This window comes from Chiloscyllium punctatum, chromosome 44 (genome assembly GCF_047496795.1).
Source record: "Chiloscyllium punctatum isolate Juve2018m chromosome 44, sChiPun1.3, whole genome shotgun sequence".
Classification (NCBI taxonomy): domain Eukaryota; kingdom Metazoa; phylum Chordata; class Chondrichthyes; order Orectolobiformes; family Hemiscylliidae; genus Chiloscyllium; species Chiloscyllium punctatum.
The window spans coordinates 35067618-35092397 of NC_092782.1; the positions used below are offsets into that span (position 1 = coordinate 35067618).

Sequence of the window (24780 nt, forward strand, 5' to 3'; positions counted from 1 at the left end):
TGATGGAATTAGAAACACAACTATTTAGTTCCATTACTAATCATGCGAATGCAGCCTTTTCAGCACTGAAGAACTATAAAGTTTCTGCACTGAAGAACTTAACCAGCAGCATATGAACAAATATAAACACACCACCACCGACACTGAGTAGTAACAAGGTGCAATGCAGAAATTTACTAGAGCTCCTGAGACAGCACCTTCCAAGCCTATGACTACTTCCGTCTAGAACGATAAATGCAGTAGAAACCAGGGACACCACCACCTGAGCCACTCCCCATTCTGACTTATAAATACATCACAGTTCCTTCACTGTCGCTGTGTCAGAGATGAGCTTTTATCTTGTGCACTGTGAATTCCCTCCCTAAAGGCATTGTGGGCCTATCAGAAGCACGCGGACTCAGTGGTTTAAGAAGGCAGCTCACCAACACCTTCTCAAGGGCCACTAGCAATAACTGCTGGCCAGCCAGCAATGCCCACATCCCCTAAATGATTGACAAAAACAATTGTTGTTGTTTCACTGACATGGCATTAGAATCCATATGGACTGCACTGGTTTATAAACATGGCCCAATACCACCTTCTCAAGGATAATTAGGAATGAGCAATAAATGCTGGCTATCACCCACACCACATAAAAGGATAAAAGTAAATGAATTGGGACAGAAAGTTTCAAACTTTTAAGTGGGTCAAGGAGGTTAATGTTCCTGATATGCAGAAAGGGTTGCATATCAACAAACATTGTATACATATAATTTATACCTTTCATGAAAGTCAAGATTTTAAAACTTTGTTTAAACACTTGCATTACAAGAGATTGAGTAGTCACTGTTGTGGATGATGTGAATGAACAAATGTTTCCAGAATATTTTTCTGTTAAATATTTTTAAATTAGTCTATGTTAGCACTAAAAAAAATGCCCAAACAATATGATACAGATCTATTTAGGTACCCCTACTGGAATCACCAACAGTAATTTCTGGAGTATAGTAGATGCTCCTGCATTCTCACCATGCAAGTGGAAGTTTCAGAGTGATTACATAGTGAGCTGGGGCTGGCTGCAGCCTTTTTGAACAGAATCACTGAAACCAGGAATATACAAAAACAGAAATTACTAGAAAAGCTCAGGGGTCTGGCAGCATCTGTGGAGGGAAATCAATTAAAGTTTCCTGTCCAGTGACCCTTCCTCGGGACTCTAACCCGAAACTTTAACTATGCTTTCTCTGCACAGATGCTGCCAGACCTACTGAGCTTTGCCAGCGATTTCATTTTGTTTTGTTTCTGATTTCCAGCATCCGCAGTTCTTTTCGGTTTTATTATAAAGATATTTCTTATAAAGCCACTGCACATATCAGTAGGCTTAGGCTCTTAAAACTGCAAGATTCCGTTCTTTAAGTTCTTAGTTAAGAAAAACACAAGCTTTTCCTCTGTGCAATAAATGGAAGGGATATTTGCTGATAAAGTTCTATTCTTGCAGGAGCTGCGTCCCCTCAAAAATGAGCTTTTATCTGGTGCGCTGTGCAGCTTCACAGGGCAAACTGGAACTTAGTCATATGCAAAAATGAACCACTGCAATATAGCTTTGATATTCTTTCCAGCAATCATATACATCAGAACAGCTGGTCTCAAGGTATAAAACACACCTCAGGGTTGACGTTTCGAGGGTATAGAAGGTGGTGCATTTTGATCTATAGACTGTAATTTTGAGTCCTTTTTTTTGTTTTTTTTTAATAACACGCTTTTCGAACACGAAAGTCACCGCCGCGATTGGAGAACCCGCCTTGTGAATGCTTTAAAAGCGTCACCTCGGCACGCAGCACCTCGCTTTAACAGCGTCGATATAAACCAGGGTTAGACTGCGATGTTTGTGTGACAGGCGATCAGCCGCTGGCTCCCCGAGAGGAGACCGAGTGTGTGTGGTGTGTGCGCGTCTGTGGTATTCCTTGTATGGAAACTCGAGGGGGAGCGAAGGGGATTGATGAGACTGGTTTCACAGGGCAATTGGAGGAGGGGACTGAGTATCCAGGACAGTGGCGATCACCAGCAGTTTGCACTGCCCCAGGATAAATCCCAACCCAAGAAAAAGAAGAAAAAAACAAAAACAAAACTAAGCTGTTTGGAGATGGAACCCGGGCTGATGGCGGCTCTTCAGATCAGCCGCTAATGTTATAGTTTGGGATTATTAGAATTTGTTGCCGTTGTGAACCTATTCTTGGAATCTCTTCTTCCTGACATTAACTTGGGACAGATTTATTTTCATTCTGCATTTTTTTTTAAATTTTCCCTCCCACTTTGTTTTAAAATACATCCACGGTGGAAGATGGCTGCTTGCAGGAGCTCACTCTGTTTAATAGCAGTTATACAGTTGTGCCTGATGCTATCATGTACATCGCAAGAAAGCTTTCCTCAAGCTAACGAGTAAGTAACAATAACCCAGTTTGCCGCTTGTCCTTGTTGTAACTGCGTGTGTGTGTGTGCCCAGTGCCTCTGACTGTGGCTGCTTTGCTTGCCAGTACGAAGTGTTGTACTGTACAGTATCTCACGGCGCATCTCTGATTAAACAGATCGCTGTAGAGAGGGAACAAAATCTTCTGATGCCTTTGCGATCTGGCTAACCGATTACTGATTCAGAGAAGTTTTAACACATTTGGACGTCTCTACTGGGTTGATCTCTCGCCCTCTTTCAACTTCCAACCCTCTACTGAACGACAAAGCAGACCCCGAAAAAGTTTATTGTTTGTGAGCATCTATTTAGGCTAAAACGATGGTAATATGTCAATCAGACAGGGCTGCCATGTTTAATTGGAATGGGGGGGGGGGGGGGGGGGGAAGAGTTGGATTGCTGTATTCTCCCTTCTGAATTCGGGGCAATCACCTTGCTCCAATAAACTTGTTGCCAAAGTTAATAAAAAAAGTAAAGCATTTGGGGAACGTTTGCCGTGACTGTTGTCACTGGGATTGATCCCGTCAGTTCTTAAAGGAGCCACTGCCGTCTTCACCAAGAGGTGTTAAACACGTTTTCCTTTGTTTATAAACACAAGGTACAATTATATAAACTACGTTCAAAAGCATTGCTGCGTCACTTGCATGTGATGTTAACGTACGGCAATAGCATTTATAGTCTCTTCCCTCCCCACGTCTTCCCATCCCCCTACTAATCCCAAAAACAAGACTGTTCGCTAACAAGAAAGTAAAAGGACGTGTAGGTCCGGAGTTCTATTCTTAACCAGAATTATAGAAATTCTTGAGTTTTTTTTAAATCATGCAATCATTTTCCTTTTTTGGTTGTTGGCTAGCATAGAATATTTTCAACATTGTTAAATCAGTAATACATTTCAACTCCCTCTCTCTCTTCCCATCCCAGAGAATAAAAGCGGTTCCATTAATAGATGGTGATTAGTCTCATTAGTCTCATACAGTTAACCCATCGGACGATGAACCAGGCTTTAATTCTAATCAGTGGTTCTCCAGGGGGAGCAGGTTTATGTTTGAATGTGATGCTGTAACGGGGGCAATGGTGGTCTGGCATGTGACCTTTTCCCCACAGTATTGACAGCTCGAGCAGGTTGTTGACTTTGAAGAACACAAATCTTGTGCTGCACTTTAGTTGCACGTGGTGGCATAAACTTCACAGGCATTTTTTGGCGCCAATAGAATCATTTTGATGAGCAAAATGCAAAATATTGCATTGGTAGCACTCTGAGCCATCTCATTCCATCCCTCCAAGAAACTTGGGAGCGTATGTTTTCTGCTTGAAAGCTATGCAGTCTTAATAAATACATTTCTTTAGGTTGTTGCAGAATAAAGTAATTTGGACAAACAATGCCTCAAATTGCGAATGATTAAAATGTTGCATTTCGATCCACTTTTTAAAAAATTTGGTCAGGGGACATTTCCATCATTCATTGCCAGAGGTCCATTAAGAGGTAGCAACATTTCTGTGGTATTGTAGTCAAATGTAGGCCAGGCCAGAGAAGGATAGCAGATTTCTATTCGTGCACTACATTTTGTTTGCAAATACAGAAGTTGTAAAGAGAAATCAGAATTAATGTTTCGGTCCAATGATCCCTCCTCAGAACTCTGACATTCTGAGGAAGGATCATCAGACCTGAAATGTTAACTCTGGTTTCTCTCCAAAAATGCTGCCAGATCTGCTGAGCTCTGCCTGCAGAATTTTGTTTTTGTTTCTGATTTACAGTTATCTTGGTTATTATTTAGATTTTAAAAATAATTTCACATGGCTACCTGTAGGTGTGATTTTCTCTAATTCCAGATATTTATTGAATTCAGATTTTTCCACCTGCCATGGTAATACTTGACCCCATGTCCCTAGAACATTAACATTAGACTAGTGATTTTACCACCATGCTTACCCCTTCTCCCTGCTGGATTCTGCTTGTACTGTATAGAAGCCAATGACAAATACTATTTTAAAATGGCTAGATTTGATATAATAAGACACTATTGAATTATTTACATGGTTTATATTAATTCCAATGCAGCTGCAGATTTCTAAGAAGCTTTCCCACATTTTTCCCGTTATAAAAGTTACTGTGCCTCCTTAATAATTTCACTGGGGTAGAACCTGGCAACCTGTTTTTAGGCTCTTGCTACTTGGAACCATACAGGGAACCACTAGGAGGTGTGTGAGAGCAATGCTTGTTGATTCCCTCTGTGGTCTGTGAATTCACTTTGTATGACAGCACCAATAAAGGCCTAATGAACAATTGCCTGTGCTCTCTCTTGACCATAGGTGCGGTATTAGAAGGTCAAGAAGTAAAATGCCATTTAAGTATTTTCATCTTTCACAGACATGAAACGGAACAAAAATTGTTCATTGTTTGGCAGTGCTTTTAATATCTGGTGGAAAGACAGGTGAAAAGTCAGTCCAACTAAGCAGAGCATATGCAGTAGAGGACTGCCTAATGGCAGTGAATTTGGAGTGGGCTCTGAAAGCTGGCTTGGAGACATTATTTTGTACAGTTGCGACATCAAATGCTTAGGCAAGTACCCTGGAAACTAGACAGTTGCTAACTTCCAGTTTGACACAAGTGGCATATATCAAGGGCATCAGATGAAAAAATGCCAAGCAAACATTGCTCAAAACAAAGGTTGGTTTCTCTCCCATTAAATAAAGCTGTTTTTCTGAACAAGTATTTGAAGAGTTAATATTCTATGTTAAAGGAAGCCTTCAGTGACAGCTGCTTGCCACATGCCGTGCTTAAGTTATCTCAGTAGAGTCTTTGGTTTATTATTTAGAGGAGGCTTGATTGGTTGTTTCCACATGAAATTGTATTAACTTTGATAGTGTGAATGTAAAGAATGTGTTTGTAGCTAACCACAGATGCTATGCATTACTAGTGCTTGTAGGAATGGGGCCATCACTCTGTCCCTGCTAATTTGCTGTGGTATATTTTTAAACCTGTTAGCTAGCACAAGTGTACAGATCTATATTTTAGGAATGAGTTATTCTGCCATCTCTGAGTTGCCTAAATATAGAAGTAGAGAAGTTATCAGCTGGTCCCAACAATCAATGGTGCTGTCTGTTAACCCATTAAGTAGTATAGCAGGCCAACTTTCTAGTCCACTATGTATATGTGAAATGAATTTGTATCTGCATTTAAAGCATTGTCCCTGTTTCTTTTGGTGCCATGCTATTTTAAAAACTAGTCAATATTTTCAGCTTGTACAGTGTTACTACAGCAACTTGGGGAGATGTAATACATCAGAGGTAGGTGTGTATGAATTAAAGCTATTTAAAAGATAAAACAGAAATGCACTATGAATTGTCACTATAAATCATCAGTATTTTCAGTATTTAAAACTGGCACGGTGACTCCGTGGTTAGCACTGCTGCCTTACAGCACCAGGGACACGGGTTCGATTCCAGCCTTGGATGACTGAATGTGTGGAATTTGCACACTCTCCCTGTATCTGCACGGGTTTCCTCTGGGTGCTCCAGTTTCCTCCCACAATTCAAAGATGTACAGGTCTGGTGAATTGGCCGTGCTAAATTGCCCATAGTGTGAGGGGTAAATATAGAGTAGGGAAATGGGTCTGGGTGGGTTAGTCTTCGGAGGGTCGGTGTGGACTTGCTGGGCTGAAGGGCCTGTTTCCGTACTGTAGGGAATCTAATCTAATCCATGGACTTTCCACTAGGAGGTATTGTAGAGGGTAAAACTGAGTCAAGAGGGAAGTTTTGATAAAGACTAAATGTTATGCATAACTATTTCAAAGCTAGAAAGTTGACCAAAATAATTTATTTCAAGTTTTGTTTTGTTTGTTTTTAACTTTTGATAACACTAATTAAGGCAAATTTTAGGTTTGAGGTTATATGGCATAGTTGCGAGGAAAGTGATTATGTTTACCATCACACCAATTAAAACAAAGGTTGCTGCGTAGAAAGACTCAAAACAAAACTACTTTCTGATTAAACCTCCAAGACTCCTACACTTGAGCACTTCCCCGATTTCATGATTGGTGGCTGTGACTTTGCCTGCCTAGCATCTAAGCACTGGAATTTTCTCTAAATCTCGCTTTTCTCTTGACTTTTGAATCTCCTTTAATATGCACCTCAAACTCAACACCTTAGATCAAGGTTTTGGCTAATAAATATCTGTTAATTTTACACAGGCAAATTTGTTATGTTTGATAATGTTCTTTTGAAGCTCCTCCCATCATTTCATCATGTTAAAGATACTACTTAAGTCAGGTTGTTGTTGTAATGGGTAGAGAGGTCAGAACAACCATTCATTATATAGGTACTGGTTCTAGGGCATCTGCAGGGAAGAAGCAGATAGTATTGTCAGGGCTGAGAAGCCCCACTCAACCCCAGAGTTTATCTCTTTATTTTACAACAAGGTCCTGAAAGGTTCGCCAAGTTGAGAAGAAACAGGCTTGGTGTCTTTTAGTGAGATTCATCTGTGCTTTCCAATATCTAGCATTAAGTTTCTTTGATTTGAGTACAGAATATTACACTGACAATATATCAATAATAATGTAAAATACCATTATGGTTTTACAGATTAAGTCAATACAAATGAACATTGTAGTGGATATAGGGAGGCAGTAATAACAGGTGTCATTATAATCACACAGCAGCGCTATAGATGGACACTTCTGAGCTGATGACCCAACTTCTGACTTCTGGATCATACAGATAGAGCCAAGATGTGTCTCTCTCTCTCAAAGAGTCACAGAGGTATACAGCATGGAAACAGACCCTTCAGTCCAATACATTCATGCTCACCAAATATTCTAAATTAATCTACTTCCATTTGCCAGTACTTGGCCCATATCCCTCTAAACCCTTCCTATTCATGTACCCTTCCAGATGCCTTTTAAATGTTATAATTGTCCCAGTCTCCATCACTTCCTCTGGCAACTCACTCCATACACACACTACTTTCTGCGTGAAAAAGTTGCCCTTTAGGTCCCTTTGAAATCCCCACCTCCCCCCCCACTCCCCCCATCTTAAAACTTTTTTCCTCTTTAGTTTTGGTCTCCCTTACCCTGGGGGAGAAAAAACCTTGTCAATTCACCCTATCCATGCATCTCATGATCTCCTAGAACTCTGTAAGATCATCCCTCAGCCTTCGACATATCTGTGGATGGAAAGCAGAGTTAACATTTTCGGGGCCAGTGACCCTTAAACATTTAGAATTGATTGCTCATCCCTAATTGCTCAGAGGGTAATTAAGAGTCAACCACATTGTGTGAACCAGGTTCCTTCCCCAAATGAGACATTAGTGAACCAGATGGGTTTTTACAACAATTCTTAGCCGTTACAATGTTACCTTTATCCTCCACTAAATTCCAGACCTTTTTTTCCCACTGAATTCAAATTTCATCATCTGTTATAGAGAGATTTAAATCAATGCTCCCCGATCATTAGCTCCCGGGTCTGGATTACTGGTCCAGTAATATTACCACTATGACATTCATCTTCACTATGCTTACATTTTGTACACTGCTGGATCCAGGTTCATGCGATCAGTGGAATGTCACTTGCCAGTGTTATTGTCAGGTTCAGTTGATATCCCACCGGTTTGTTGCATAACAATTGAAGACCGATGGCATATATTTTCATTGTGATCTATATGCCTATTCATGTCCCTGCAGAAAACTGTCAAAAATTGACCTGTAGCTTCATGAGGGCATACAACTCAAAAAATATATAAACTTATGATGTAGGCACACCTACATTGCAATAGGACACAATGTTGTTGAAGTTTTGACAGGAGATATATGCAGTGTTCCTTCACTTGTATGGTGGAAGTTTATAGCAAAAACTGTGGCAATTTCTGCCTAATTTCTTTCATAGGATTAGAGGGCAATTGTGGGCATGTATTGGTACTTGCTATGGGATTTGATTTTAAACTTAAGATTATTTATATTTTGTGCTAGCAGCATGGAAACAGTTTTCCTCTGCCTCACCCCTTTCACAGAAGCACTTTTTGTCCTCTGTCTACATGGCATTGGTTTCCCTTTCCTTTTGCAATTCACACTGCCATACTTCAACCCAGTATCTTCTGTTGTTGCTGTTAATCTCTGCACTGCTGTTCACACTGGCATTCATTCACCCATCATTCCTTATTTTAAGCTAACATTTTCTTCCCTTGTTGATGCTATTATTCAACTCCATTGCTCCAAATCTCAGGTGCCTTTAATCCTACCTGTTCCGTTCTTTCCCACTGTCAATTCCAACCAGCACTCTCCTTGCCGATCCCTCAGTTCAAATTGACTCGGCTCTTCCTTTCTCTATTTTGATCTGCTGTGGATGTTTTTCCTCTTACCTCCTTCACTTAATGTTGGCAATATAAATCCCCTCCCACCCTTCATCAAGACACGTTACTACTTTTCTCCCTCACTTCATACTGACCATTCTTTGTACCAACATTCCTCCCACCATATGCTGCCACCTATTCCTGTCTCCTTTTCACTACCAATCCTAGATCTGACTTAATGTCTCTGAGATTAAAATGCTACATGACTTTCTCACCTTTGTATACAGCACACTTACATATCCTACAGAGGCAACATAACCAGATAGAAATTGGAAGAAATATTGAGGTTCTGAGCTAGAGAGCTAGCATCTATTTATTTTCATATCATAATTTCCCTCATCTCATGAAGTTGGGTAAGACTCTGACTGACAGGGAAAATTCTGAGTGATCTGTGGAGGGCTGTGCTTGAAGATTAAATAAGGTTTTATTTTTCTGTACTTTCTTACTAATTTGTGGAAGTATAAAGAAAAGCTTACAGTTGACTGCCAGTACTGAATTAATCCTCACCCTCGACAATGTTTCCTTCAATTCTTCCCACTTTCTCCAAATTCAGGGAGAGGCCATGGGCACTTGTGTGGGCCCTAGCTACACCTGCCTCTTTGTCGGTTATGTCGAATAGTCCCTCTTCATTACGTACACAGGCATTCTTCCAAACTCTTCTGCCATTATATCGGTGCTGCATCCTGCACCCAGGCTGAACTGGAGCAGTTCATTGACATTGCTCACAACTTCCACCCCATCCTCAAATTCACATGGTCTATCTCAGACACCTCCCTCCCCTTTCTTGACCTCTGCATTTCCATCTTTGGTGACAGTTTATGGACCAACATTTACCATAAACTCCCTGGTTCGCGCCACATTCCCCACCAACCCCTCCAACCCTCCTCGCTACCTTCCCCGTAAGCAAAAGAAGATGCAATACTGCCTGTACACCAATCCCCTCACCCCCATAGCTACCTGGATTACACTTCCTCCCACCCTGTATCCTGCAAAAATTCCACCCTCTTTACCCAAATCCTCTGCCTCCATCACATCTGCTCAGATGAGGAGATATTCCACCCCCAAGCATTCCAGATGTCCTCTTCTTTCAAACAACATGGCTTCCCCCCTCTGTCATCCAGACAGCCCTCTGTTGCACCTCCTCCATTCCCTGCTCCACTGCTCTAAAACACCCTGCCTTCAAACATAATCAAGACTGGGTCCCCTTTTGTCCTCACTTGCCACTCCAAAAGTCACTGCATCCAACGTGTCATCCCCAAGCATTTCCACCAACTCCAATTAGTCCCCACCATCAAGAATATCTTCCCCCTCCCCCACCTTTCTCTGCCTTCTGCAAGGACCTTCCCTTTGCTACTCCCTGGTTCACATTCCCCACCAACCCCTCCAACCCTCCCCGCTACCTTCCGATAATTGAAAAAACATGCAATACTGCCTGTATACCACTCCCCTCACCTCCATCCAAGGCCACAAACCGTCCTTCCAGGTGAAACAGAGGTTCACCTGCATCCGGTGCTCCCAGTGTGGTCTTCTCTATATCGGTGAGATCCAACGTACACTTGGTGATCGTTTCAGCGAATATTGTCGCTGAGTCTGAAACGGCCAGCCTGACCTCCAGTTACCGCCATTTCAATTCCCCTTCCCACTGCCCCTCTGACATATCCATCCTTGGCCTCCTCCATTGCCATGGTGAAGCAGGCTGCAAATTGGAGGAATAACATCTTATCTTCTGCCTGGGCAGCCTACTGCCTGGAGGACTCAACACTAACCTTCCCACCCATCCCCCCCCAATCCCTTTCCAGCCCCACCTCCTCCTCCTCCCCCCCCCCATTCCTTCCAGCTACCAATTGGATTCACCCCTCCCATCGACTAACCAGGTTGTACCCACTACCTGTGTTCACTTATCACTACCTCACCATTCTGCTACCCGTCCCCCCGGTTTTATCTATAGCTTCCTATACCTCACATATAATCCTGAAGAAGGGTTATACCTGAAATGTTGATTTCTCAACCTTCTAATGCTGCTTGGCGTGCTGTGCTTTTCCAGCCTTCAGCTTGTCTACTTTGGATTCCAGCATCCACAGTTTTTCGATCTCTAACCCTGTATCTTCTCAGAGATCACTTTGCCCTTTTTGCTAAAGAAAAGAAAAATTCATTTGCTTGGATTTTATTTCATAAATTTATCTTCCCCTTCAGTACAGAAATAAGGTAGTTATGATTGTGGATTAATGTGTTCAAATCTCACTGTCGAAGCTTGAGAATTCGGTTTAAAACAAAATAAGTTTTAGAATCCACATGAACTGAAGCTGTCAACTGGTTTACTCATTTTATTCTGTTAGTAAATGAACCATTCTGATTCAGTCTGTTTTATATGTGACTCTCTTTCTCTTTTTTTTCTCTCACTCACTCAGTCACTCGCACACACTGTCTCTCTCTCTCTCACACACACACAAATGCAGAAGCACAAAGTTTCTCTCTCTCTCTATACATGTACACACACACATACACACACAGGCTCAGTGTGTGTGTGTGTGTGTGTGGAGTTAAAAGTGGAGTGGCACAACTGCAGAAAGGGAGGTCATTGAGGAGGGTTTGACTATTGAGTCAGTATGGGTGGAAGTCAGAAAGAGGAAACTTTATTGGAAGTTCTCTTTGTCTCTGTTGCTACTGAGGAAGCCAATGAGGAGCAGACTGGGAGGCAGATTTTGGAATGGTGCAGAAGTAACAGTGTTGCTGTCATGGGTGACGTTAACTTCCTAAATATTGATTGGAACCTCCTTGGTGCAAATAGTTTGGATGGAGCAGACTTTGTCAAGTGTTTACAGGAAGGATTCCTGACTCAATATGTAGGTAGTCCAACTAGAGGGGAGGCCATATTGGATTTGGTGCTTGGCAACAAACTAGGTCAGATGTCAGATCTCTCTGTTGGAGAGCATTTTGGTGATAGTGGTCACAACTCCCTGAGCTTTACTATATAATTATGGAGAGGGATAAGAGCAAATGGTATGGGAATGTATTTAATTGGGGAAGGGGGAATTTCAATGCTATTAGGCAGGAACTCTGGAGCATAAATTGGGAACAGATATTCTCAGGGAAATGCACGACAGAAATGTGGAGATTGTTTAGGGAGCACTTGCTGTGAGTACTGGACAGGTTTGTCCCACTGATTCAAGGAAGGGATGGTAGAGTGAAGGTACCTTGGATGATAAGAGATGTGGTTCATCTAGTCAAAAGGAAGAAGGAAGCTTACTTAAGGTTGAGGAGGCAAGGATCAGACAGGGCTCTAGAGGGTTACAAGATGGTCAAGAAGGAACTGAGGAATGGACATAGGAGAGCTAGAAGAGGGCATGAAAAAGCTTTAGCGGGTACAATTACAGAAAACCCCAAGGTATTCTACACTTATTTGAGGAACAAGAGGATGATCAGAATGAGGGTAGGGCCAATAAGGGATAGTGGAGGGAACCTGTGCCTGGAGTCTGAGGAGGTAGGCATGTCCTTAATGAATACTTTGCTTCAGTGTTCCCTAATGAGAGGGATCTTGTTATTTGTGAGGACAGCGTGAAATAGGTTGACATACTCGAACAGGTTGATGTTAAGCAGGAAGATGAGCTGGAAATTTTGAAAAAAAACATGAGAATAGGTCAGTCATGGGCCAGATGGGATATACCCAAGGTTTTACCGGAAGTGAGAGAAGAGATTGCTGTGCCTCTGGTGATGATCTTTGCATCCTCACTGTCCACTGGAGTAGTACCTGATGATTGGAAGGTGGCAAATGTTATTTCCTTGTTCAAGAAAGGGAATAGGGATAACCCTGGGAATTACAGACAAGTCAGTGTTATGTCGGTGGTGGGCAAATTATTGGAAAGGATTCTGAGTGATAGGATTTATGATTATTTGGAAAATCATAGTTTGATTAGAGGTAGTCAGCATGGCTTTATGAGAGGCTGGTCATGCCTTTCAAACCTTATTGAATTCCTTGAGAATGTGACAAAATGCATTGAAGGTAGAGCAGTGGATGTGGTATATATGGATTTTAGCAAGGCATGTTATAAGTTTCCCTATGGTAGACTCATTCAGAAAGTAAGGAGACATGGGATAGAGGGACATTTGACTCTGGATACAGAATTGGCTGGCCCATAGAAGACAGAGAGTGATAGTAGATTGAAAGTATTCAGCCTGGAGCTCGGTGACCAGTGGTGTTCCGCAGGGATCTGTTCTGGGACCTCTGCTTTTTGTGATTTTTATAAATGACTTGGATGAGGAAGTGGAAGGGTGGCTTGGTAAGTTTGTCAATGACACGAAGCTTGGTGGAGTTGTGGATAGTGTGGAGGGCTGTTGTAAGTTTAAAATGGGACATTGACAGGATGCAGAGCTAGGCTAAGAAGTGGCAGATGGAGTTCTACCTTGAAAGGTGTGAAGTCATTCATTTTGGAAGGTTGAGTTTGAATGCAGATTACAGGGTTAAAGGCAGGATTCTTGGCAGTGTGGAGGAACAGAGGGATCTTGGGGTCCACCATCCATAGATCCCTCCAAGTTGCCACCCACCTTGGTTAATAAGGCATCTGGTGTGTTGGCTTTCATAGCAGGGGAATTGAGCTTAAGAGCCATGAGGTTATGTGCAGCTCTGTAAAGCCCTGGTTAGACCGCACTTGGAATAATGTGTTCAGTTCTGATTGCCTCATTATAGGAATGAAGTGGAAGCTTTCGAGAGGGTGCAGAGGAGATTTCCCAGGGCGCTTCTTGGACTAGAAGGCATGTTTTTTGAAGAGAGATTGAGGGAGCTGAGGCTTTTTTCATTGGAGTGAAGAAGGTTGAGGGGTGATTTGATAGAGGTGTACAAGATAATGAGAGGCATAGTTAGAGTGAATAGCCAGAGACTTTTTCCCAGGGTGGAAATGGCTATATTTTAAGGTGATTAGAGGAAGATTTGTGGGGGGATATCAGAGGTACCTTCTTTACACTGAGCATTGTGGGTGTGTGGAATGCACTACCAGCAGTGTTATTAAAGTCCGATACATTAGGGTCATTTAAGTGACTCTTGAATAGGCACCTGAATGATTGTAAAATGAAGGATATGTAGATTAGCTTGATATTGAGGAGGATAAAAGGTCGGCACAACATTGAGGGCTGAAGGGCCTATGTTGTGCTGTCTGTTTGTCTATATATCTCACTCTCTTTCTCTTTCTCTTTCTTTCTCTCTCTCTCTCTCTCTCTTTCTCTTTTGCTCTCTTTCTCTTTCTTTCTCTTTCTCTCTTTCTTTCTCTTTCTCTTTCTCTCTTTCTTTCTCTTTCTCTCTTTCTCTCTCTTTCTCTTTCTCTCTTTCTCTCTCTTTTTCTTTCTCTCTCTCTTTCTTTCTTCCTCTCTTTCTCTCTTTCTCTCTCTCTCTCATTAATATGTTTTACACTGAGGATTTTTCCGGTGATGAAGCTAGCCATACTTTTGTATGAAATCACTAGAAAGAAAGGCTTCCATTTTCTCTGCCTTTCACGATCCTAGCTGTGGCCACCACATCTTGATAATAAATGTCAAACAAAGTTTAAGAATGTTCTCATCTAACTAAGGTGGGATATGAGCTTCATACTGTTCTGATCTTCCATCAACCTTTCAGCCAGACTGTGGTTTTAATGGAAGGACCTGGCCCCAGTTGAAGTATAGCACCCTTCACCCAGCAACCTAAACTCACCTTGCTGCAGTCGCTGAATGTCAGTGCCAAAGAACCCACAGCTGGAAACTGTGGCTTCAAGATTAAGGAATAATTGTACTTCTGTGTATCTCAGTCCCCTCTCTTTGATCATTGTATATAATACGTAATAGCCCTTGAAGAATACATGACTTTTTTGCCACAGAAAGCAGTTGAGACCAAAACAGTGAATATTTTTAAGAAGGTGGTAGACATACTTCTTATATGGTAGAATTATTGCAATTTTGTATGTCTTGATTCAGTGGTGTGTGTTCCTAGATTGTGATAACCCCAAATGGAAAGAGTATATCTTTATTTTCACATGCCTTCAGACAAATAGCTACCTTATGTAATCACAACTATTATTTGCATTAATCAAATTTGGTGACTGAACAGGATTCATAACTTTAAAATCCCAGATTCAAAATCATTTGGTAATTCAATCACACCCATCTTTGAAATTCCATACCAAGTATTAAATGTTAAATTATTTATTTCCATTTATTTATTGCTGGGGAGAAATTTGCTCAGCTGTACTAGGCCTCAGTGACTTACGTCCGTGGGGAACACTTAGGCAAGGCAACAATAGTGGTTGTTCCTATAGGGAAGAAGAGAGGTCAAAGTTGCTCACAGATATCCCAAATTGCATCTTGATGTCACTCAGTCACTATTGAAAAGGCACAAACCTCTGATCTTCTAGTCCTGCTCCTCTATCTTCTGGTCCTCTAGATCTTCCTCCTCCATTGGTTCAATACTATTCCATAATGAAGTCAGTGTCTATGGTCTATTGCAGGGAACTGTATTTGAAAGATGATCAAAACTCATAGTTTAAAAAAAATAATATTTTTAATCCAGGTATCTATCATAATCTTTCTGGAATTATATAAAGATCTTAAAGTACAAGATGAGTAACAATAATGAGATTAGGTCAAGGGAATTTGATATTGCCTTTTATGCTACAAAAGCAGATTCTTTGCCTAAAATGAATGATCTTGTAGCAGGATTAAATTGTGTATAATCTGAGAAAGTCTCAGATTTCCCTCATCTGTGTGAGGGTTAGGATCTGACTGGTTATGTAGGATAATGACTGTTCATCCTAACTATGCCATGGCCCACTGGGAGAATCTTGATCCAGTTGCCCCTGTCATACTTCTGTTGCTTCCAACCAGCTTATTGTAATAACAGAATTATTTATCATTTTCCTTATTTATTCCCCTGATTTAATTATGAGGTGGTGAAAGTTGTGTTTGGAAGTGAGAATGGTTAGATGTGCCATTCTTATGCTTAGCATGCAGAACTTGATAGAAGAGGGTAATTTTACCTGAAGAGAGAAGCAATGAGCTAATTAGCCTGATAACAAGATGGTCACTAATGTAAAACATGCAGTATGAATCATGAAAAATAAGGCAAATGCATTGACAGTGTTTAAATGTTCTGATTTTTAAGAATTCTCTGAACATGTGTTAAAGCAGCATTGACTTACTTGTGTGAAAATATGTTTGTTAACAAGTTTCTAAGGTGGAATCTTGGAAGAACAGAATAATGCCACTGCTGTTTATATTTCTGAAACGAATTAATGAAGCATGAAAGACATACACCAGACAGTGATGAATTAATATTTATTACTTCTTTGACTTTCAGAATATATTAGAAATTAAGTTCAACTGTAAAGACCCTACAAAGTAGAGGTAATCTTAACTCTTGATAATTGGACCCATGTGAACCTTAACTGAGAAGAACGAGTGTGACGGAGATATGGAAATAGTGATTTGATGACGTGCTGCCATGCAAGAAGATACAAGGCTTTGACATAATATCTAATCTGAAAGATGTCATTGCCAGAATGCCACTTAAGGTTGGCATTAGTTGACTAAATTAGTTTTGCTCTGAAGTAATAGCTTAGGTTATGGGCTCAAGTACATGGAGTTGAGTTTGTAACCTCAACTTTCTGACAGTAGCAAATATGTTCCCTCTGAGAAAGCCACTTCTTTGGACATAGGCATTTGAATCGATTATTGATTTGGGAAGTGTAGATTCAGTGCTGGTCAATAGCATACAAATAAAGAGAAGATGTGGTAGACTGGATTAATGAATGAATTGGCAGAAAACACGCCAGTAGCATTTTGCCTGCCAAATTTTCTTTGATAAGAAAATTTAGAATTACATAAAATTGTGAAAGTGTATAATTTTCACATGCCTTCATAATAGTGCAGGTTGTTGTGTTTATAAATTCTGATTTTATTTTGTGATAGGTTTTTGTCTGCTGAAGTTTATGAAATATGTTGTAATTCCACAGGTATGGAAATTGAATCACACTACAGGAATTAAAGAATAATTTTGGGTCCAGTGGCAGTGACAGGTTCATTTTGTGATGAAAGTGCATCACGTCCATACTAGGGTCAATCTGTTGGTGTTGAGGGTGAACAGTTTAAATGCATGTAACTACATACAATGAAAGCTTGAGAGTTCTTGTATCACAATTGTAGTGTCCCTACTTCTGTGCTAGGTGATACAGGTTCAAATCCCAATAACTCCACAAGTGTATAGTAACATTTCTGCAGGTTGATTAGAAAATATCTATATTGAAAGGTGAAGGACGGGGGGAGGAGGGGGTGGGGAAGTGGTTGGGGGTGGGGGGGGTTTGTGGTTTGGGGTCGTGGTTGCAAGGGTCTTTAAGTCTATTTTGGATCTCTTTGTGAAATTGAGCTGTGAATGACCATAGCAATGTGACCAGCCTCAACTAACAAAAGGGATCAGTGGAGATTTACACACAAAAGGCATGTTCTCTGTTTCCACATTCCTTACTTTAGGAAGAAGAATGTTCCTGCTAGTTCCACATTGAATCCACAGGCTACTACTAAACATTTATTTCCAACTCAAATGCTGGAGTTTTCTGCCTTCATTAGACACAATCAGAAGTCACTTGGCACCAGGTTACAGTCCAACAAGTTTATTGTGTCTGCACCTGTTGAAGGAATGGCACTCCAAAAGCTTGTGATTTCAAATAAATCTGTTGGACTGTAACCTCGTGTCGTGTAACTTCTGACTTTGTTCCCCTGATTCCAACACCAGCACTTCATTAGGCACATTGGAAACTCATGTGGGGGCATTGGGAGAAATCAGCTATAATAGGAAGTATATTTTAATTGCATTTGTCATTATCGCGTTTACTGATAACTGGTTTGGATACAGTTCAGTTTCTAAGTCACTGAGATGTAATTTGCAATGTTCATTCTGGAAATAATAATGGACATTAGCAATGCTTTTGCATTAGCTCTGTTCATACAATAATCAAATTAGTCATTTCAGATCATTGTTAGGTGTGAAAATCTAAAGCGAAAGGCATTACAAAGCATACAAACAATAAACTATGCATTGTTATCTGTAGTTCTTGGACGTTTGCCCTTCCAATGCATTTTGATCTATCAAGCAGGATAATCTTTCTGAGTATACATCTTCAGTTCCCTTGTTATGACTTGATATATAGCTGATGTAAATTGCAGAGAATTATCAGATAGGTAAGTGGCTATCTTGCAGATGCAGGTCTGGTTTTGTTCAGCAAATAGAATTAAATTGCAGATGGGAAAGAGCAAACAAAATCCCACTGCTTCCACCTCTTGCGTCAGAAAACTTTTGTGAAGAATTGTTCCACCATAATAATGTAAAGTATACAGTTTGAATTTCCATCACAATTGTATTTCTAAATAAACTGAATTTTGCTTGTATTCATCAAGCAGCTTGGCCACTTTACTGTCAGTGAAATATTTCATGTCTATGAGATGACTTTTTGGAGCACTTTGTGGTGGAGCCCACTAGGGAACAGACAATACTGGATTTAGTGTTGTACAATGAGGCAGACTTGATAAGGGAGCGTAAGGTGAGGAAACCCTTAAGAGGCAAAGATCATAATATGATTGAATTTGCTCTGCAATTTGAGAGGGAGAAGATAAAATCAGAGGTATTACAACTGAATAAAGGCAACTACAGAGGCATGAGGGAGGAGCTGGATAGAATTGGCTGGGAGAGGAGCCTAGTAGGAAAGACAGCAGAAGAGCAATGGCAGTTGTTTCTGGAGGTAATTCAGGTGACACAGCAGACATTCATCCCTAAGAAAAAGAAGTGTGGTACAAGAAAGATGAGGCAGCCATGGCTGACTAGGGAAGCCAGGGATAGCATAAAAGCAAACAAGGAAGTATATAATATGGCAAAGGGCAGTAGGAAACCAAAGGATTGGGAAGCTTTCAAAGACCAACAGAGGACAACAAAAAAAAAGAAACAATGAGGGAGAGAATTGAATAAGGGTAAGCTAGCCAGTAATATAAAGGAAGGCTTTAAGAGATCCTTTTGATATATAAAGGGCAAAAGAGAGGAAAAAGTGGATAATGGGTCACTGGCAAATACCATTGAAGAGATAGTAGGGAGCAAGGAAATGTCTGATGAACTGAATAAATACTTTGCGTCAGTCTTCTCAGTGGAAGACATCAGTAATATCATATGAATTCAAGAGAGTGAGGGGGCAGAGCTGAGTATTGTGGCCATCACCAAGGAGAAGCTGCCAGGAAAACTGAATGGCCTGAAGGTGGATACATAACCTGGACCAGATGAACTACACGCAAGAGTTCTCCGGGAGATAGCTGAAGAGATAGTGGAGGCATCAGTGGTGATCTTTCAGGAATTGCTAGAATCGGGGAGGTACCAGAGGACTGGAAAATTATTTATGTGACACCCCAGTTTTAAAAAGAGAGTGAGACAAAAGGCAGAAAATGTTTAGACTGATTAGCCTAATCTCGGCCGTGGGTAAGATCCTGGAATCCATTGTGAAGGATGAGATTTCTAAATACTTGGAAGTATATGGTAAAATAGAGCAAAGTCAGCACAGCTTCATCAAGGGGAGGTCATGCCTGACAAATCTTCTAGAATATTTGAGGAAGTAACAAGCAGGCTCGACCAAGGAGAGTCAATGGATGTTATCTACCTGGACTTCAAGAAGGCCTTTGACAAGGTGCCGCACAGGAGACTACTGAGTAAGGTAAGGACCTATGTGTCAGAGGCAAGCTGCTAGCATGGATAGAAGCAGGCTGTCTGACAGAAAGCAGAGAGTGGGAATAAAAGGGTCCTTGTCAGGGTGGTAGCTGGTTACAAGTGGTATTCCACAAGGCTCCGTGTTGGGACCGCAACTTCTCACTTTATACATTAACGATTTAGATGAAGGAACTGAGGGCATTCTGCTAAGTTTGCAAATGAAACAAAGATAGATAGAGGGGCAGGTAGCATTGTGGAGGCCGAGAGATGCAGAATGAATTTGGCAACTTAGAGTGGGCAAAGAGTGGCAGATGGAGTACAATGTGGGAAAATGTAAGGTCATACACTTATGAAGAATAGAGGCATGGACTATCTTCTTTTGGAGAAAATGCAGAGGCATGGGATTGAGGGTAATTTAGCAGTTTGAATTAGAAACTGGCTTTCTGAAAGAAAGCAGCGAGTGGTGGTTGATGGAACATATTCAGCCTGGAGTCCGTTTCTAGTGATGTGGCACAAGGATCTGTTTTGGGACCACTACTGTTTTGTCATTTTTATAAATGACTTTGACACAGGCATAGGTGGATGGATTAATAAATTTGCAGATGACACTAAAGTCAATGGAGTAGTGGATAGTTTAGAAGAATGTTACAGATTGCAGGGGGATTTAGATAAACTGCGGGATTGGGCTGAAAGGTGGCAATTGGAGTCCAATGCAGCTAAACGTGAGGTGATGCACTTTAGGAAGAATAACAGGAAGGCAGAGTACTGGGTCAGTGAAAAGATTCTTGGTAGTGTGCATGTGCAGAGGGATCTTGGGAGTCCATGTACATAGATCCCTGAAAGTTGCCACCCAGGTGGATAGTGCTGTTAAGGCATACAGTGTGTTAGGTTTCATTTGTAGGGGGATTGTGTTCCGGAGCCGCAATATTATGCTGCAACTATACAAAACGTTAGTGCGGCCACACTTGCAATATTGTGTACAGTTCTGGTCGCCATATTTCGGGAAGGATGTGGAAGCATTGGAAAGGGTGCAGAAGAGACTTACGAGGATTTTGCCTGGTCTGGAGGGAAAGTCTTATGAGGAAAGACCGAGAGACTTGGGTCTGTTCTCATTGGAAAGAAGGAGGCTAAGAGGGGATTTGATAGAGACATACAAGATGATCAGAGGATGGATAGGGTAGACAGTGAAAGTCATTTTCCTAGGATGGTGATGTCAGCTTGTACGAGGGGGCATAACTACAAATTGAGGGGTGATAGATTTAAGACAGATGTCAGAGGCAGGTTCTTTACGCAGAGTGGTAAGGGCGTGGAATGCCCTGCCTGCCAACATCGTTAACTCAGCCACATTAGGGAGATTTAAACAATCCTTGGATAAGCACTTGGAGGATGATTGGATAGTGTAGGGGGACGAGCTGAGAATAGTTCATGGGTTGGCGCAACATTGAGGGACAAAGTGCCTGTCCTGCACTGTATTGTTCTATGTTCTAAATGGGGAGAAAAATCAGAAGTCTGAAGTGCAAAGAGTTGGGAGTTCTAGTCCATGATTCTCTCAAGGTAAACTTGCAAGTTGAGTCAGTAGTTAGGAAGGCAAATGCAATGATGGCATTTATTTTGAGAGGACTTGAATATCAAAGCAAGTACTTCTGAGGCTCTATAAGGCTCTGGTCAGACCACTTTTGGAATATTGTGCACAGTTTTGGCCTCCATATCTCAGGAAGAATGTACGAGCCCTGGAGCCTGTTCAGAGGAGGTTTATGAGAATGGTCCCAGGAAAGAAAAAACTTAACATTTGAGGAGTGGTTGAGCACTCTGGGTCTATACTCGATGGAGTTTTGAAGAATGAGGGGGGGTTCTAATTGAAACATAAAGAACACTGAATGGTCTGGACAGAGCAGATGTTGGGAAGATCTTTCCACTGGTTGGAGAGACTAGGACCCGAAGGCACAGCCTTGGAATAAAGGGAATACCTTTTAGAACAGAGATAAGGAGAAATGTCTTTAGCCAGAGAGTGGTGAGTCAATGGAATTCATTGCCACAGAAGGCTGTGGAGGCCAGGTCACTGAGTATATTTAAGACTGAGCTAGATAGGTTCTTGGGTGTTAAGGTGAGAAAGTGGGAGAATGGGGTTGAGAAACTTATCAGCCATGATTGAATGGTGGAGCAGACTCAATAGCCTAGTTTCTGCTCCTATGTCTTATGGTCTTCTGGTCAGTTTTACTCTCATTTAAAATGCAGTTCTATTTTCTGTGGATATAAAAGTCTCAGGTATGTTGATGTGAGAGCTGCATTTAACTCAGAGGTTATTTAATAAATGACTTCTGAATGTATTAAAGCAAGAAATGTGAGACTAATCATGCGTAACCTGACACCATTTGGGCTTTTATGGTGCACTGGATAACTGTAGCCTAGTGGAAAGTACCCATGCTTCGACCTTTGGGGGATTTTAACGTTTATTTTTAAACGTTATTAGTGATGCTGATGCCTATTATCTGATGCAGTGATCTGTGCTGGAACTACAGTATTTGTTAACTTTGCAAAATAATTTAACTAATCTATAATAATGATTTGGAGATGCCGGTGTTGGACTGGGGTTTTTAACAAACTAAAATAAAGCCATCATCCTCAATCCAAACTTAGTTAGAGGATGCTGTTCTATTAAAACACAGTCATGTCTGCTATTAGAGCAAAGTAAAATTGATGACTCAGTTGGCTATTTAGGATCATTGGTACAAGCGCTTGAGCAAGCATAACCAACATATGTGGGAGGAAAACGTCAAGCTTAAAGAGAGCTATTTGTTTGTCATGACTACATATAGCAAAAGGAAAAAGAAGTCAGGAAGCAGTTTTGCTTAATTAGCATGAGGGTGAAAATTAGGGTCCTGTAATTAATCTCTGTATCATTGCTATTTATCACCCTGTGGTGTCCATCCATCTATCTGCCTGTTTAGCTTATTATGGAAGTATGTGGGTGTTTGCCTACCTCTGTTTTCTCAGCAAACATCTTACAGTTTCTGCTTGTCTGTATTTTTTTGGAAGTCTTTTCATTTCTCAGTTGATGTTTGGAAGTGAAGTTTTACGAATTGGTACACCTTGACCTTTCATTCCAGTTTGTTTCTATATCCAGTTCTTGTTTATGGAGTGATTGGGTAATAGTGACTGGAATTCTGTTTCCACACAGATCTGTGAACTAATATTTACTATCTGTAGCTTTGGAAATCTCCAAAAAGCATCCCCTGAAGGATTTCTGGAATATATTCTATCCTTGAAAAGAAAAGGAACTGATAATAATCCTTAGAAAAGTAATTCAAAAGTATAGTAATTATATTGGTGCAAAATATTATTAACAAAGTTATATTTGTTTTAAATTATGTACCCTGAAATATTTGTATTGAAGTGAAGAATGCTACTGACATTTGTAGATAACAATTTTGATGGAGTCACTGAGCCTGATGCTGCATGTGTGTTGAATTAGCATCAATTGATGTAGTCATTAACCACAGGTTATTTGGTGATCATGGGGGCTTTGTGGCACAATTGTCGTGACCCTACCTCTAATTGGAACATTCATGCTCTATTTACCTCCGACATGTGTCGTAACATTGTTTAAAAATATCTATTTAATGATCATATCCATTTAGCTGTGGTAATTCAGCACCTTTTTGGTTTTATCCATCCTAACTTCCCCAAGGAGCGCATCGGCAATTACAAAATGTAAAAAGATTCACAGAAAAACAAAGAGAAAACTAGTGAAGGTTGATAATTTTTCTATTAAACTACATTTCTTGCCTACTAAAAGCAGAAATGGCAACGTTAATACTCTTAACAATATTACATTGAGAGCTCAGGAACATGATGGATGGATGAAGCAGCTTAGTGACGTAGGATATAGTCTAGTGCTTGGTGTGCAGAAGATTCTGATTCTCATACAGGGATAGGTGCCAAATAGAAGCTTGCTCTTCCCTTTTACGGATGCATCAATCCAGAAAACTCTTAGTCACCTGATAGGATCTAATTGCAGTTCATTAGCTGCATGGTGTTCAATAGAAGTGTTAGAAAGGTACAAAAAAATTTGTATGAGCACAATGAAATAGTGCTAAAATTGCTGAAAATTAGAAACAGATTGGTTTGGAGTTAAATGCCAATTAAGTGTGTATAATTCGAAGTCAGCTAATTCCATGTGCTTTATTGAATTATATTTCCATAATTTTATACAATGTTATAATAATTTAAATTATAATTCAATCACATTAAAAGCATATTTTTGTTAAAAAGATTGTTATTTTCCTGCTGTAAACACAAAAGTTAGTGGTTGCTATGGTGACACAAGTCAAGTAGCCAGTGCCTATGAAATTTGAAATGAACCTAAAACAAAATTAATCACTAGGATTTTTAGACATTAATTTGTAGGATGTTACTAATAATATTGCAACAGATATGATCAGTGGTCAAATGCACCTAAATTTCTACTGGGAACGTCATGGAGATTTGGACATTTAAATACCAAATTGATGGAGAAAATACTTTACTCTTGTAATGTTTTTAAGATTGTCCTATTTTAAGTAAATAGATGGTGAGTAACATTTTTTTCTGACTTTTTTTTATGATCAACCAGGCTGGCAATTGAAACCATTTTAGGACCTCATCTGTAAGGATCTGGGCTATTTAAAGAAGAGCTGCTGAAACAGCTTGCATATCACTGCTTCATATTTCTGAAGATGTGCACCATTAATAGCAGCAATAAGCACTGTTTAGAATATGAATCAGAAGTCCACTCCTGCATATGTTATGTGCCTTGTTTTCTTGACCTGTCACCTCCTTTTCAAATTTGTGAATTCACTCTTCTTTATTGTTGCCAGCAAGAAGATGTCTTCTGGTATTTTTAGATTAGATTCCCTACAGTGTGGAAACAGCCCTTCGGCTCAACAAGTCCACACCGACCCTCTGAAGAGCAACCCACCCAGACCCATTCCCCTACGTTTACCCCTGCACCTAACACTACGGGCAATTTAATGTGGTCAATTCACCTAACCTATACACCTTTGGACTGTGGGAGGAAACCCATGCAGACACAGGGAGAATGTGCAACCTCCACACAGACAGTTGCCCGAGGCGGGAATTGAACCTGGGTCCTGGCGCTGTGAGGCAGCAGTGCTAACCACTGTGCCACCATGCTGCCCCATTTTACATTCAACTTTAAAAAATTAGCAATATCATATTTTAATGGTGGCATTAAATAATTTGAATCATACTATGTGGATTAAATGTTTTTATTTGAACTGATGCCTGTATGTTAATACA

General features: G+C 40.6%; 1 protein-coding gene across 7 annotated transcripts in view; it reads left to right on the forward strand.

Annotated features, from left to right (window-relative positions):
- Window positions 1-1822: 1822 nt before the first annotated feature.
- LOC140466870 (voltage-dependent calcium channel subunit alpha-2/delta-1) overlaps window positions 1823-24780 on the forward strand; it is a 662544-nt gene continuing 639586 nt past the window's right edge. For 3 of the 7 annotated variants that reach the window (XM_072562616.1, XM_072562614.1, XM_072562617.1), the window contains exon 1: window positions 1825-2415. In XM_072562616.1, coding sequence (XP_072418717.1) covers window positions 2318-2415 — 98 coding nt within the window. In that variant the 5' untranslated portion in view covers window positions 1825-2317. Of the gene's footprint in view, window positions 2416-24780 lie in introns of all 7 variants that reach the window. The other 4 variants (XM_072562611.1, XM_072562615.1, XM_072562612.1 and 1 more) reach the window with 3 other exon arrangements.